Here is a 14906-nt window from a genome sequence, read left to right as displayed (position 1 = left end):
TGGCTTAATCCATTCCACGGTCATGCAGTGCCAGTGGAGTGACCAACAGGTCAAAACAAACTCAAAACAAAGTGAGCGCTGGGCCCTGATTGATGTTCTTGCTTTGTGCTTCTTTCGTTTTGACGTTACATTTTTATACACACAGAAATCAAAAGGAACAACAGATTTCTCAAAATGTAGAGGAGGAAAAAGTCAGATATTTGACATTGAAATGTAGTGGAGTGAAAAGTAAAAAAAAAGTAAAAAGTCGCCGAGAATGGAAAAAATTCACTACAGAAACTAATTACATGTACTCAGTTACTGTCCACCACTGACAGTAACTGAGTACATGTAATTAGTTTCTGTACTTAAGTAGTTTTTCAACTCAAATCAACTGTATGACTCTGAGCAGAAATGCTGCCTTTTCGACATGGAGATTAACGTTAGGTTCAGGTTCAGGTTCAGGTTCAGGTACAGGTTCAGGTTCAGGTGTTAGTATTATTTAGCTACTGTAACACAAAAATCAATAGAAACCTACAGACGTTCTCGTATGTATAGCAGGACAAACGTGTGTGTGTGTATACGTGTGTGTGTATGAATGAGTGATGGTAGGAATGCTTGTTTTATTTAATTTTATTTTTATTTTATCTTATTTACTACAACCACATTCTTGCAGTGTTGCTTCTGGTGACGACGACGAACTGAGTCGCTGGCGCAGTGCGGATTATTTGATATGTAAGGCATTTGGATGGAAAAGCTTCCTTAACATAACACGCTCTGTGGTCAGTGCACATTGTTTGGAGATCGGCGGAGTTGAGCGCGTCTCCTCCCTCGCTCCCTCCTGATTGGCCGCGCTTGGGGGGAGAGTATCACGGGATAGCAAGATGTCCGCGTTCGTTTGAAAGTGTGTGTTTACTGGCTTCTCATGGCTTCGCGCTTCGTTTAGAATTGTTTATGCCGGGTTTAGCGGTCCGTCCAGTCCAGCGGGGAGGAACTGACCACAGGAGAGGAGCGGACTCCGAGATAAGAGCCTGAATATTCCTTATTAACAGGTCAGCTTGCTCTGATAGCTTCTATGCTAACGCTAGCGTGCTGTGCCGGCAGAGTCGGTGTGTAATACAGATTTAAATCCGCATGATTAACTAACCCAACTATCGCAGAGGTTAGCAGTTAACACGTTCTCACGTTTTCCGGTTCATTTGCACATTGACAGGTTTACGGGTCCCAGTGGTGGACGACCTACTCGAGTTAAAATAGAGACACCCAAGGTAAAATATCACTCCAGTAAAAGTAAAAGTTCCTCCTTTCAGACCTCCACTTGAGTAAAAGTACTAAAGTATTTACCATCAAATGTACTTAAGTATCAAAAGTAAAAGTACTAAAAGATTCATTATGGCTCTGATGTCCTGTTTTCATTTTTATAACAAGACTCGCTTCATGAACTCATTTTAAGTGAAAATCCTCCAGTGTCTCTCTTGGTAAACCAGTCTTTTAATAGAAGGTCATTAATTAGTGACGCTGACGTCTATTAAAATGATCATAAGCACAAAACACTGAAGGTAAACAGTTTCCATCAGGGAGAACCGAGTGGCTCTGAAATCACTTTTTACAGACAGGCAAAGTTTCAGTTTAAGATTTATTTACAACTTAGTTCCAAGTTTAAGTTTAATAAAAACTGGCTTTAAACTCAGGATCACAAATGAGCTCCTTTACTATGTTGATCTGTAGGTCTCTGTTCATAAACATAAACTAGCCCAAACTAATTTACTATAAAATGAAATGGTGTTTGTAGAAATTCAGAAAAAAGACGCATCAGTCACGACTGCATATGTGGACATATTTCTATATTGTGCTCTATTTACACAAAGTTAGGTTAGTTCATCATTTATGCACTCAGTCATTATAAGTCGTGGCCACGCATTTATTTTATTTATACAGGAGGTCACCAGCGGGGCTCCATAAACATTGTGCAACAATAAGAAAAAAATTAAATAGAGTCGTGTTCCCTAAAGTGGTGCTACCTGGCTTTTGACTGGCTTAATCCAGTGCAGTAACCAACAGGTCAAAACAAGCTCAAAACAAAGTGACCGCTGTGCCCTGATTGGTGTTCTTGCTTTGTGCTTCTTTCGTTTTGAAATGTTACGTTTTTATACACACAGAAACCAAAAGGAATGACAGATTTCACAAAATGTAGTGGAGGAAAAAGTAAAAGATTAGACTTTGAAATGTAGTGGAGTGAAAATAAAAAGTCGCCCAAAATAGAAAAATGTCAGTAGAGATACATGAAAAAAACTACTTAATTACAGAAACCAATTACATTTACTTAATTACTGTCCACCACTGACAGGTATGACTCTGTGTATATGTGTGTTCTTGTAGTGCTATACTTATGAAGACCCCATGTACTCACTATGATAAGAATATATGGAATCTTGTCTCAAGTGAAGACATTTTGCTGGTTTATATGAAGATTACATTTTTAATTTGAAAACTGAAAGAGCAGAAATATTGCATTTTCGACATGGAGATTAATGTTAGGGTTAGGTTTAGGTTCCGGTGTTAGTATTATTTAGCACTAAGTCAAAACAGTAAGACAAAAATCAATAGAAACCTACAGACATCCTCATATGTATAGCAAGACAAACATTTGAGTGTGAGTGTGTGTGTGTGTGTGTGTGTGTGTGTGTGTGTGTGTGTATATGAATGAGTGATGGTAGGAATGTTTGTTTTGTTATTTTTATTTTATTCACTACATGTAAACTTCTTTCTGATTCTGTCCTCTGTAAATTCCTGTAACCCAAACCAAATTTCTTGTATGTGTAAGTAAACCTGGCCAGTCAAGCTCGGTTCCACTAAATTGCTGACTGCTTTGGGCCAAAAACCTTTCTGTAATTTATTTATTTTTTTACAGTTTAAACATTAAGCCTATTTATGTAGAGTGACCATTCATCCTCTTTTTATTCGCCAGCTTATTATTCAAATCTTCCGTTCCACCTTAAACGGTGTGGCAGTTACATCCTGGTGCCAGAGCTTTACAAAGATAACTGTTGTCATTTAAGGTGGGATGAAAAAGGTGAATAAGAAGCCAACTTCAGCTTCCTCCTCCTTTTCTTAATACATGCTAGGGCTGGGCAATATGACAGTATGTATCACTGTTGTGATAAATTACAGGTGGAATATTTTGATAGCTCAACTCAGGACTGTACCATGTGTCAGTGTGTATCATTATTGGGAAAAGTGTCACAGTAAAACACAGTATGCTTTCCATCAGTACTTGTCGAGACTGCCCAACTGCGTGTTTTATTGTAAAGAGAGCAAAATATGTCCAGTTTTACAGGATTTTGTGCCAAATACGGAATAAAAATCATTGTGTTCACAGTTTTTGATAGATTTTGTCTCTGTCACAAGGAGCCACTGAGTGTTTTTATGTCTCTTGCAGAAATAATGCTGATATTGGGAACTCATGTCGAACGTGTATGAAGAGAGAGCCACAATGATAGCCGCCGGGGAATTGCAGTCGTTTGTCCCGTTCGGTCGTGAGCACTGCAAGAATCACCCGAACGCCGTGAACCTCCAGCTGCGCCAGCTGCAGCCCGCGTCGGAGCTCTGGTCCTCAGACGGTGCGGCTGGACTCGTTGGATCCCTCCAGGAGGTCAGCCTACAAGAGCGCCAGAAGGTAGCCAGCCCTGACCTGCACTACACTTACCACTGTATGGCAGCCTTTGTAGAGAAAGGCCCAGTCTTTTTTTGTTCTCGTCTAGAGGCAGGGTGTCCTGATTCTTGTTGAAATAGAGGGGTAGGGTGAAGTGTTAGGGCTACATGACCCTCCAAACAGAGGTTTTTCAGAGACTCCAAAAAGAGTGTTAAGAGAAAAATAAGAAAACTGGCGAGATGGAGCACAAGAGACCAAAGAAACCCACAAAAGTGAGAATAATTATAAAAAAATAACCAGTGTATTGTCTTAGTATAACATCAGTGTATTACAGTTCTCTTTTTCATAACGAGCATAAAAAAAGCTAGTAGTTCTGACGTCTCTGTAGCTAAATTTCTCCATCACATGCCTTCAAAGAGGGGGCAATTATTTATTTTCACCCACCCCTAATTCTTCAGTGGTATGAAGTTGTAATCACATATTCTCTAGCTTCTCCTTCAGATTTTCCTGTTCCACCTTAAGTGGTGCAGCAGTTACATTCTAGTACATTCAGGGATCAGAACTGCTGCTCCATTTAAGGTGGAACAGGAAAATCTGAAGGAGAAGCTAGAGAATATGTGATTACAACTTCATACCACTGAAGAATTAGGGGTGGGTGAAAATAAATAATTGCCCCCTCTTTGAAGGCATGTGATGCCCTAAATGTAACTAAAGAAATGAGATTGGGCCACTGCCTTGGTTGGTTTTACAGCCTCTTCAAAAATGTTCAAATCAAGGTGGCATAGTCCTAATGCTGAAGGAATTCAGATGGGTGTGGACTCCAATTCCAGGTGACGACAATCGGAGTAGATTCCATGTGGTAGTCTCGATCCTGTGGCTCATAGAATTAAATCTGGCAAAAATAAAGACTATTTTCTTGTTTTTGGGAAAACAAAATGCCCATTGATTTACATTGTTTTTTATTTGACAGGAGTCCTGGCAGCTTAGGAAAGGCTCCACTGTCACAACTGATGAAGCCGAATACGAGGAGGAGCTGTATGTGGCCGGACACATGGTCATCTGGAGTCGCGGGAGCAAGAGCCAGGCCTCCTACGTGTACAAAGCTTTCACGGTGGACAGCCTGGTTCAGCAGGTAGACACAATACTGGGAGTTAGAGAGTTATGAGATAAGGGTGGAAGAAAGATATTATTGTTGAACTTGAAGACAGTATCACAATGTATGTATGCTGATGCATGCATGATGATATCAGAATAATATTAGCATTAGCAGGCAAAAAAAAAAAAAAAAAAGAATTAAAAATGACAGATCTTTCAATTTGACCGATAGTTCAGAGTGATATCTGATGGTGTATTTATTGTACTTTTTTATTTATTGTATTTATTGCTGGATTACTGCACTGAAGTTTTTACACTTTAAAAAAAAATCCATCCATCCATCCATCCATCCGTCCATCCGTCCATCCATCCATCCACACTTCCACCTATCCACTGACCCTTCCACCCATCCATTCATTATCAATCCACCCTTTCACCCTCCTATACACACTTCGACCCATCCACTTTTCACCCTCTTATCCACTCTTCCACCCGTCCCCCATACACCCGTCCATGCCTCCACCCATCCATATATGCTTCTACTCATCCATCCATCCATCCATCCGTCCATCCGTCCACTCACCCATCCACCCATCCATACTTATACCCATCCATCTGTCCATCCATCCACACTTCTACCCATCCACCGACCCTTCCACACACCCACCAATCCACCCTTTCACCCACCTGTCCATCCTTCCACCATCCCCATTCATTCATTCACCCACCCATCCTTCCTTCCACCCACCCATCCTTCCTTCCACCCACCTATCCACCCACCCACCTATCCATCCACCCACCCAATACATCCACCCATCCATCTGTCCATCCATCCACACTTCCAGCCATCCACCGACCCTTCCACCCATCCATACACCCACCAATCCACCCTTTCACCCACCTATCCATCCTTCCCCATCCCCATTCATTCATTCACCCACCTTCCTTCCAACCACCCATCCTTCCTTCCACCCATCCTTCCTTCCACCCACCCATCCTTCCTTCCTTCCACCCTCCCATCCTTCCTTCCACCCACCCATCCAACCTTCCACCCATCCATACACCCACCAATCCACCCTTTCACCCACCTATCCATCCTTCCCCATCCCCATTCATTCATTCACCCACCTTCCTTCCAACCACCCATCCTTCCTTCCACCCACCCATCCTTCCTTCCTTCCACCCTCCCATCCTTCCTTCCACCCACCCATCCAACCTTCCACCCATCCATACTTATACCCATCCATCTGTCCATCCATCTGCACTTCCACCTATCCACTGACCCTTCCACCCATCCATCCATTATCAATCCACCCTTTCACCCTCCTATACACACTTCGACTCATCCACTTTTCACCCTGCTATCCACCCTTCCACCCATCCCCCATACACCCGTCCATGCCTCCACCCATCCATATATGCTTCTACTCGTCCGTCCATCCATCCGTCCATCCATCCATCTGCACTTCCACCTATCCACTGACCCTTCCACCCATCCATCCATTATCAATCCACCCTTTCACCCTCCTATACACACTTCAACCCATTCACTTTTCACCCTCCTATCCATCCTTCATCCCATTCCCCACCCATCCGTCCATGCTTCCACCCATCCGTCCATGCTTCCACCCATCCGTCCATGCTTCCACCCATCCATCAATGCTTCCACCTATGCCTCCTTCTATCTATCCATCCATCCATCCATCCATCCATCCATCCATCCATCCACACTTCAACCTATCCACCGACCCTTCCACCCATCCATCCATCATCAATCCACCCTTTCACCCTCCCATACACACTTCGACCCATGCCCTTTTCACCCTCCTATCCATCCTTGCATCCAGCCATCCATTTATCCCCTTCCACCCTTCTACCCATCCATTCATCCCCCATCCATCCTTCCATGCTTCCACCCATCCATCCATGCTTCCACCCATGCCTCCTTCTACCCATCCATCCATCCACCCACCCATCCATCCATCCATCCGTCCATCCATCCATTATCAATCCACCCTTTCACCCTCCTATACACACTTCAACCCATCCACTTTTTCACACTCCTATCCATCCTTCAACCTATCCCCCATCCATCCTTCCACCTATCCCCATCCATCCTTCCACCCACCCTCCCTCCCTCCCATCCTCACTCCCATTCCTCCTTCCACCCACCCACACTCCCATTCATCCTTCCACCCACCTACCCACCCAGGGAAATTGTAAAGTCAGGATTGTTATGCCTAATGTAAAGGACTATCATGAGAAACTGTATTTGTTCTTCTCTAATGCTCCTCTGTAGGCCTTGTGGTGTAATTTTACTGTTCCTCAATCACGTAAAGACGGTAAGCACCTTTTACGTTGTCTGATATTGTAGTTAAATGTGCCCATAATTGTGACCTTTTCAAAATGTTGTAAATAGTACGCTTTGTTTATTTTGGACTACATATTGAAATATTCCCTGTTTTTGTACTTCAGAAAAGGACATAATTGAACAGAGTGTCTGCATAGTCCAGAGCATGTGTGTGAATGTCCACACTGTGAGTGGGAAGGACTTCATCTCTCCACTACCATTTCAGGTATGCAGCTCTATAGTACGACGTGTTTGAGTGTTTCTTTTTTTAATGCACCATAATTGTAAACGCTTACAAATCAAGCATTTAAAATTGCTGTTCATGTGACTAGAAGCACTGTGTGACATGGAAGTACATGGAAGCTGTATGAACAAATCATTTATAGGAAGCTGTAAAAATGAAAACAAAACTGTAGATTTTTGCATAGTAAAAGTATAATAAAAAATTGAGAGTTAAGTAGTAATGTAAGGATCATGTAATATTTGAGAAGTGTTGATCAAATCTCAGGCAGATAGCTTGCCTAAAACGTACTATAAATGAATAGTATATCAGTAATCCAGAGTTCCTTGGAAATTAAAAATACGCTAAATATAGCATATATTCGGGGTCTCCTTTGTTGTATTTTTCATTTCATAATTCGCCAAATTTTATCTGTGGTGACCGGCCTGGACTGTAGACAGGTCAGTTTAGCGCCCAGACTCTTTTAATACGGAGCAATGCTGCTGTAATACACGCAGAATGTGGTTTTACATCATCTTGCTGAAATAGTCGAGGCCTTCCATGAAAAAGACATCATCTGGAAGGAAGCATATGTTGCCAAAATATGTTTATATCATTTAGTATTAATGATGCCTTCACAGATGTACGTCACCCATGCCGTGCGCACTAATGCCCCCTAAACCATCATGAATACTGGCTTTTGAACTGATAACAAGCTGAGTGGTCTTGTTGTCTGAACCTGGAGAACACAGCTTCCATGATTTCTAAAAAGAATTTCTAAAAATGCATAAGTAAATGATTATAGTATATCAGTAATCAGTAAAGTTCCTTGGAAATGAGTTTTCTAGTCATGGAAATTACCTGGAATATTCACTCAGATGTTTTGGAAATATAATTGAAATCCTGGAAAAGTGTAAACCACAGAGATTGCTTAACTTTACATAGTTTTTCTTGCTTATTTTAGCTGGCAGTGCCCAGTTTGAGTGTCCCTTCATGCTTACTGTAGTTTGAAATTTTACAGCATTCCATGTAGATAGAGGCAAACCGTTATCATCAGGTAGAACCGAGTGGCTCTAAAAGCCTTTTTACAAGCACAAGTTTCAGTTTAAGATTTATTTGTAACTTAGTTAAAGTTTAATAAAAACTTGCTTTCAACACAGGTTCACAAATAAGTTTTCCTTTACTGTATTGATCTGTAGACCTCTGTTCATAAACATAAACTAGCTGAAACTAATTTAGTATAGAATGAAAGTGTATAAAGTCAGAAAAAAAGACATGAGTCACGACTGCATATGTGGACATATTTCTATATTGTGGTCTATTTACACAAAGTTAGCTTAGTTCCATCATTTATGTAGACATAGTGCTCCTTAAGTTTTACGCTGCTGCGCTGATTTTGAACCGTGTGCTTGCACACTGGGTCAGTATGACCAACAGGTCACACATAAACCAAAAGGAACGACAGATTTCTCAAAATGTAGTGGAGTAAAAAGTCAGATATGACCGAAATGTAGTGGAGTGAAAGTAAAAAGTCACCCAAAATGGAAAAACTTAAGTAAAGTACAGATACATGAAAAAACTACTTAAGTACAGTAACTAATTGCATTTACTTAGTTACTGTCCACCACTGGTCATCTGTGCATAAGCAGAGACTTTACAAAGGACTTTGGTATAAAGCTGTGGTCATACTGGACACAAGCAAAACATGGCCTGGTGAAAAAGCAAATTCACTTGAATAGGAAAGTTTGTTTCTAGTAATGTACACATATATACACATACATTGATCAGGCATAACATTAGACATTAGACACAGCAGTGCTGCTGGAGTTTTTAAACACCTCAGTGTCGCTGCTAGACTGAGAATAGTTCACCAACCAAAAATATCCAGCCAACAGTATCCTGTAGGCAGCGTCCTATGACCACTGATGAAGGACTAGAGCATGACCAACACAAACTGTGCAGCAGCAGATGAGCTATCGTCTCTGACTTTACATCTACAAGGTGGACCAACAAGGTAGAAGTGTCTAATAGAGTGGACAGTGACTGGACACAGTGTTTAAAAACTCCAGCAGCACTGCTGTGTCTGATCCACTCGCACCAGCACAACACAAAAACACACCACCACCACATCAGTGTTACTGCAGTGCTGAGTGATCCACCACCCAAATAGTACCTGCTCTGTGAGGGTCCATGGGGGTCCTGACCACTGAAGAACAGGGTAAAAGGGGCTAACAAAGTATCAGAGAAACAGCTGGACTACAGTCTGTAACTGTAGAACTACAAAGTGCAGCTATAGAGTAAGTGGAGCTGATAAAATGGACAATGAGCGTAGAAACAAGGAGGTGGTCATAATGTTGTGCCTGACGTGTGTGTGTGTGTGTGTGTATATATATATATATATATATATATATATATATATATATGTGTGTATGTGTGTGTGTGTGTGTGTGTGTTTTAAAATAAAGGTCTTGCTTATAAACTTTTTCCTCACAGTATCGTGCAGCGTGGTTTTACCTCCTTGTCTTTTGCATGTGATTATTTGGTCCTGTGTGGGATTTGAAAGGCATAATCATCCTGATTTACTCAGTTACTGATGTTGGCTCGGTCTCGTCTCTAGCACTCTCGCTGTGGTAGTAATGGCTGATTTGGCACAGTGACAGCACAAAGACTCTTGCTTGCTTCTGACAAGCACCATCATTTGGACGACATGTTTAAGAGACTTGGCAAATGCTGCCGTGTTTCACGAGCTTTGATGTGATGTAATTTCATTTTTCCACTTTTGGTTTCCGTGAATATTCGTGCACTGAAAACTGTGTTGATATTTTCTCTTGTAATTCATACATTCATTCATTCATTCATTTATTTATTTATTTATTTATTTTTCTTGGGATGTTTTCTGCTCTGATCTGATAATGTCTATACTGAATATCAACCAATATACTTGAATTATTTTCATAGAAAATGCAGCCACACTGTGGCCACTTCAAGAACTTTACAGATAGTAAAACCAGTTTAGGCCTTCTATTTTGTGAATTCAGCTACTTTAAGCTGCATCTATTCCTGACACAGGTTTCAATTGCATACCCACATCTTGTATAATCTCTGTAGAAAAGCATTGAGTAATAGAGTGGGACACTCTGGAGCAGCCTAAGGTCCCAAGGCCACCATGTCCAATGCCAATGCCAAGCATTGGGCTGTGGAGCAATGGAATTGTGATCTCTGGAGTGGTGGAGCTCCATCCAATACCTTTGGTATGAGTTGGAGTGACCAGAATTGACCAAAAGCTGCGACGTCTGATGTCACAATGATATGAGGAGCAATAAGTTATTATTAAAATGATGCGCCTCTGACTTGCTGTGACGCAAGCAGAGACTCTTTGTAATGTACCTAACCTCTCCTTCATGGAAATTGCAAAATATAAAATTTCAAAGCATCATTCACTAATGTGCAAAATAAGCAGAAACAAAATACCAGTAGCTGCTTACATTAGATCTGCAAGCACGTTTCATGAATTCCCATTTAACCCTGTCTCTATTAATCAGGTCTCTACACTGTGGCCTACCAAGTTCGGACTTCTGTTTGAACGCAAAAACGTCACGTCTGATGCTCCCATGAGTCCCACAAGGTATTGCAAATTAAATTTCTTTCCCTTACTATCCTTTGGTGTTGATAGTGCTGTCACAATGTCTAGCATGTTTGTGTTTGATCATGGTGAGTTATGGTGTCCTGTGGTATAGATTCTGCTTTTTAAAATGTATTTATTTATTTATTTTTTTTGGTCAGAGAGCCTCTTCCCACCCTGTTCAGCATGCTTCACCCGCTAGATGAAATAGCACCTGTTGTCTGCAAGTCCACAGGTCAGTCATGGTCTCTGTCTCTGCTTATTTAACTTCATGTACCGCATTGATTGTTTTTATAGGGAAGAAAGTTTGACCATTTATTTTTCTGTTTGAACATATACATTTATGAATGAACATCCTTTGAATTTTGTGATAGTGATGTTAGTCCTATATTTTTAGTCAAAAAAAAGGTTTAAAATTCTGTTGTCAGAAGATAAACTTTTATCTTCTTTTTTTTAAACTTTTTTATAATTGTAACTTCACTGGAGAAGAAAAAAGACTTTATTTTTAATTTAAGTCAGTGGAACCAGACGTTTTTGTCATTTTGGGCTGTTTCTTTTAGTCCGTTCTTCATGAAATTTATACAATACAATACAAAGGCCAACAGGTATTATCAAATTGTCAAAAACTGAAAAACGACAAATATGGAGATACGAGGTTCTGAGACGGCGATATATTTAAAAAAAAAACACCCTAGGGGGATTAATACAACTAGGATGTTCATGATACGTTTTAAGCCGGGCCTACGTTACGTAGTTTTTTTGTTTAAATTTTTTTAACCCGATTTTAAGCCAAATTTGGCTTAAAAAAGCCATGCAGCAATTTGAAATCTGAAGCGATTTTCCAGGTCGGGAGCTTGATCGGAAGTGACTGACAGTGTGGATGATCCGTTAGTGTGAGAGGAGGAATGTGTGAATCTTTAGCCCTGCAATCTGCTCTGAAGTGATCAGAGACCCTCCAATATTATCAAACATAATATTTATGGCTCACAACGTTCATGAGCCCTGCAGTGAAAGAAGGTCAGAGATTTACTCAATGAGTGATTCAAACAGCCAATCAGAGAGCTGGAGAAACAGGGGAAGAGACACGCCTGAACAGCAGAGCTGAGATAGTGGAGCTGAGACTAAAACACAGGCAGACAAGAGCCGATATCATGATCCATCATGAATCTTGGATCCAGATATCAGGTCACCCTCTTTTTCAGCTCAGCTGCCACTTTGTAGTGAAAAATTTGTTCAGCTCTTACTGTATCAGTGTTTCTCGCCACATATTAATACTAAGTTTGAGCTTTCATTGTGCATAAAAGCCCAAACGGGTCCAGGGAGTTCAGCTCTGTGTGTGTCATGTGATCTGAGGAGATTGAGTTCGTTATGTGTGTTTGTTATGTGTGTGATTTCTCTCTCTCTCTCTCTCTCTCTCTCTCTCTCTCTCTCTCTCTCTCTCTCTCTCTCTCTCTCTCTCTCTCTCTCTCTCTCTCTGCTCTGTCATGTAGTCTGAGTGCTCTCCGTTTTAGACACCTGTTAAGATTTTAAATGTTGTGTAGTGAATGTCCAGCCATTTGCTTTAACACACTACCGGATGGACTACAAAATAATAAAATATTTCCATTGATTTCCACTTAGCTCAGATGGCAGAGTCTGATTAAGAATTGTTCTACCTTTGTTACTTGTGATAACAGCGGCTTTATTCATAATAACTGTGTCTAGGGCTGAACAATTTGGGGAAAAAGATGAAATATTGTTGAGACCAATATTGCAATATTGTGATTAAATGGAATTCAAAAAGACCAGCATGTCCTTTTTTCATACCTGAGGCTTGGATGCTGAATGTAATATGTTTGATTAAATTTTCCCAATTGAAACTTGTTAAGATGATGTGGAATAATTCATCTGAGCACCATCATGGCTATGATCATGGCTCTCATCATGGCTCTTCTTCATCTGAATCCTGTGATTGTATCTCTGCCATTACGATATTCGCAGTGAAAGACTGTCTTATGTGCTGTCGCTTAAATATAACTGTTTGAAAGTTTGCACTGTGAGATCAGCATCAGCTGCATTTGTCCCCACATTCTTTGCCGCATGCTCAGTTTCTTTTATTCCAGATCTACTTTAGTCAGCTACTTGATTAAGGCATCTAAAGTGAAGTAATATCGACGTAAGTCTGTTTCATTCTTGCAGCTCATTCTGATTTTCCTGCTCTGTCACACCTACAACGAACTAAATAACGACTTGTAATGATGTCCTGTTGCGTTGCGCATTCGCTACAAGGTCTTACTTGCTTACAACATTTAAAACTCTTAATGGCCTAGCTCCAGTGTATCTTAGTTATTTATCAGAAGTGTTATGCTGGGGTTTCAATCACGTGATTTTTCTGTTGGGGCCACCATATTTGGGACAGAATTCCTGGCTTCACTGCTCCACATGAACGTAACTAGAGATGAAAGATGGCTAAAATTACTCTCTTTACTCTGGAAGAGAAAAATGTCACCTCAACATACTTGTGAACTCCTGGTCCCACTTATACTGGCGGAAAGCTAAGAAATGTGTATTATCCTGACATTTATATTAATCTCATACTCAGCCCCTCTCCCTATTCTGCAGAGTCTCTCAGAGAAATAAACAGTTGTCCCCCTAACAGAGCTGCAGCCCCTGGTATAGCTTTACTCTCTGTTTCTGGAAGTTTAAATGTTTGAATGGAGAAACATAAATGTTAAATATCAGACTGAATGTTGTGGGTCGGAAAACAACGCAGTGTTTCAACAGACCTGATTCTGCAAGTTTGCTGGTGCAGTTAGTTCAGAGTTCAGTTCCAGTCCTGCAACCTGTGCACTGCATAATTGTGGTTTCCCTGGTTAAAATACCTGATATTATTAGCTAATTAATCCCTCATTGAGCTGAACGAGGAATGAATAGCAGAGAAATACTTTCTATTTACTATACAGTGCAGTGGCTCCAAACCTGGAGTGAAAGCACTGTATTAACACTGTGTGTCTCTCGTCCCTCAGCTGCCATCTTGTCTTGCAGGTGAAATTGTCAGCACAGCAGTTCTTGTAAATATTCGGGTGAATATTCACTGATCATTAAATATCAACACAGGGTAAACATAAGCGTGTTTTATACCTGAAATCACAGGTGCAACTGTGGTAAATATGCACAGTTGAAATGCTTGTGCACCATTGTTGCCTGACCTGTATTAATAACATTTACCGTTTAGGAACATTTTATATTTCTTTGTCATTATTAAGTTTGTCATTATTAATGTGGCAACTTGTATGCCAAATTATGGTCACTGGCCCACCATGGACCTCTGGCTCCTCCTCAGTACTGGCCCCAAGACCACTGAAGGGTGCTTCGCTGCCCACTTGTGGTCCACTGCCCAGTGGTTGGGAAACCTTGATCTGAAACACCACATCAACCTTTTGGCAGTGCCGGGGAATATTTTTATTTTTTATTTTTTATTAGCAACACGTATATAGTACAAGAAATAGACAGGTATGTTATGACAAGACAAGCCACAAAGAGAGGAGAAAAAAATACTTGAAATTAATAGACAGTACATTAGGCAAACAAAGTGAGACAAAAAGAAAAAAATAATTAATAATTATAATAATGACAGACAGGCAGTATGCTAAGTAAATACAGTGGTAAGATATATATGTACACACATACATACATACATACATACATACATACATACATACATACATACACACATTGAACATCTTGTATACAATATACAATAATCTTTACATCAATTACATTAATAATAAGTAGGCAATATAGCCTTGCTGTGCACAAGAGAGGAAGAGCCAGGGTGCCCAAAGGACCCCCCCCCCCCAACCTTTTTCTGTCCCCTCCATACTCTTTGTCTGACCCCCTGCCCCCAGCCCAAAACTGCTTCCCAGTGCAGGCTGAATGTCATGTCAGAGCTTTCTGGGTCTTATTTAAAAGACCACTTTGCACAGGATTCCTCTGAAGTGCCCGTCTA

General features: G+C 40.8%; 1 protein-coding gene across 2 annotated transcripts in view; it reads left to right on the top strand.

The window, feature by feature from the left end:
* The first annotated feature begins 849 nt into the window (after positions 1 to 849).
* anapc1 (anaphase promoting complex subunit 1) overlaps positions 850 to 14906 on the top strand; it is a 122171-nt gene continuing 108114 nt past the window's right edge. For both annotated transcript variants that reach the window (XM_037538864.1, XM_037538863.1), the window contains exons 1-7: positions 850 to 1031; positions 3419 to 3655; positions 4602 to 4763; positions 7026 to 7068; positions 7202 to 7302; positions 10839 to 10921; positions 11080 to 11153. In XM_037538864.1, the coding sequence (XP_037394761.1) occupies positions 3443 to 3655; positions 4602 to 4763; positions 7026 to 7068; positions 7202 to 7302; positions 10839 to 10921; positions 11080 to 11153 (676 nt within the window). In that variant the 5' untranslated portion in view covers positions 850 to 1031; positions 3419 to 3442. The remainder of the gene's footprint in view (positions 1032 to 3418; positions 3656 to 4601; positions 4764 to 7025; positions 7069 to 7201; positions 7303 to 10838; positions 10922 to 11079; positions 11154 to 14906) is intronic.

The sequence above is a fragment of the Pygocentrus nattereri genome, chromosome 5, assembly GCF_015220715.1.
Source record: "Pygocentrus nattereri isolate fPygNat1 chromosome 5, fPygNat1.pri, whole genome shotgun sequence".
NCBI classification, from domain to species: Eukaryota; Metazoa; Chordata; class Actinopteri; order Characiformes; family Serrasalmidae; genus Pygocentrus; species Pygocentrus nattereri.
The sequence above is the reverse complement of the archived record's forward strand: the minus strand, read 5'-3'. Positions and strand labels throughout refer to the sequence as shown.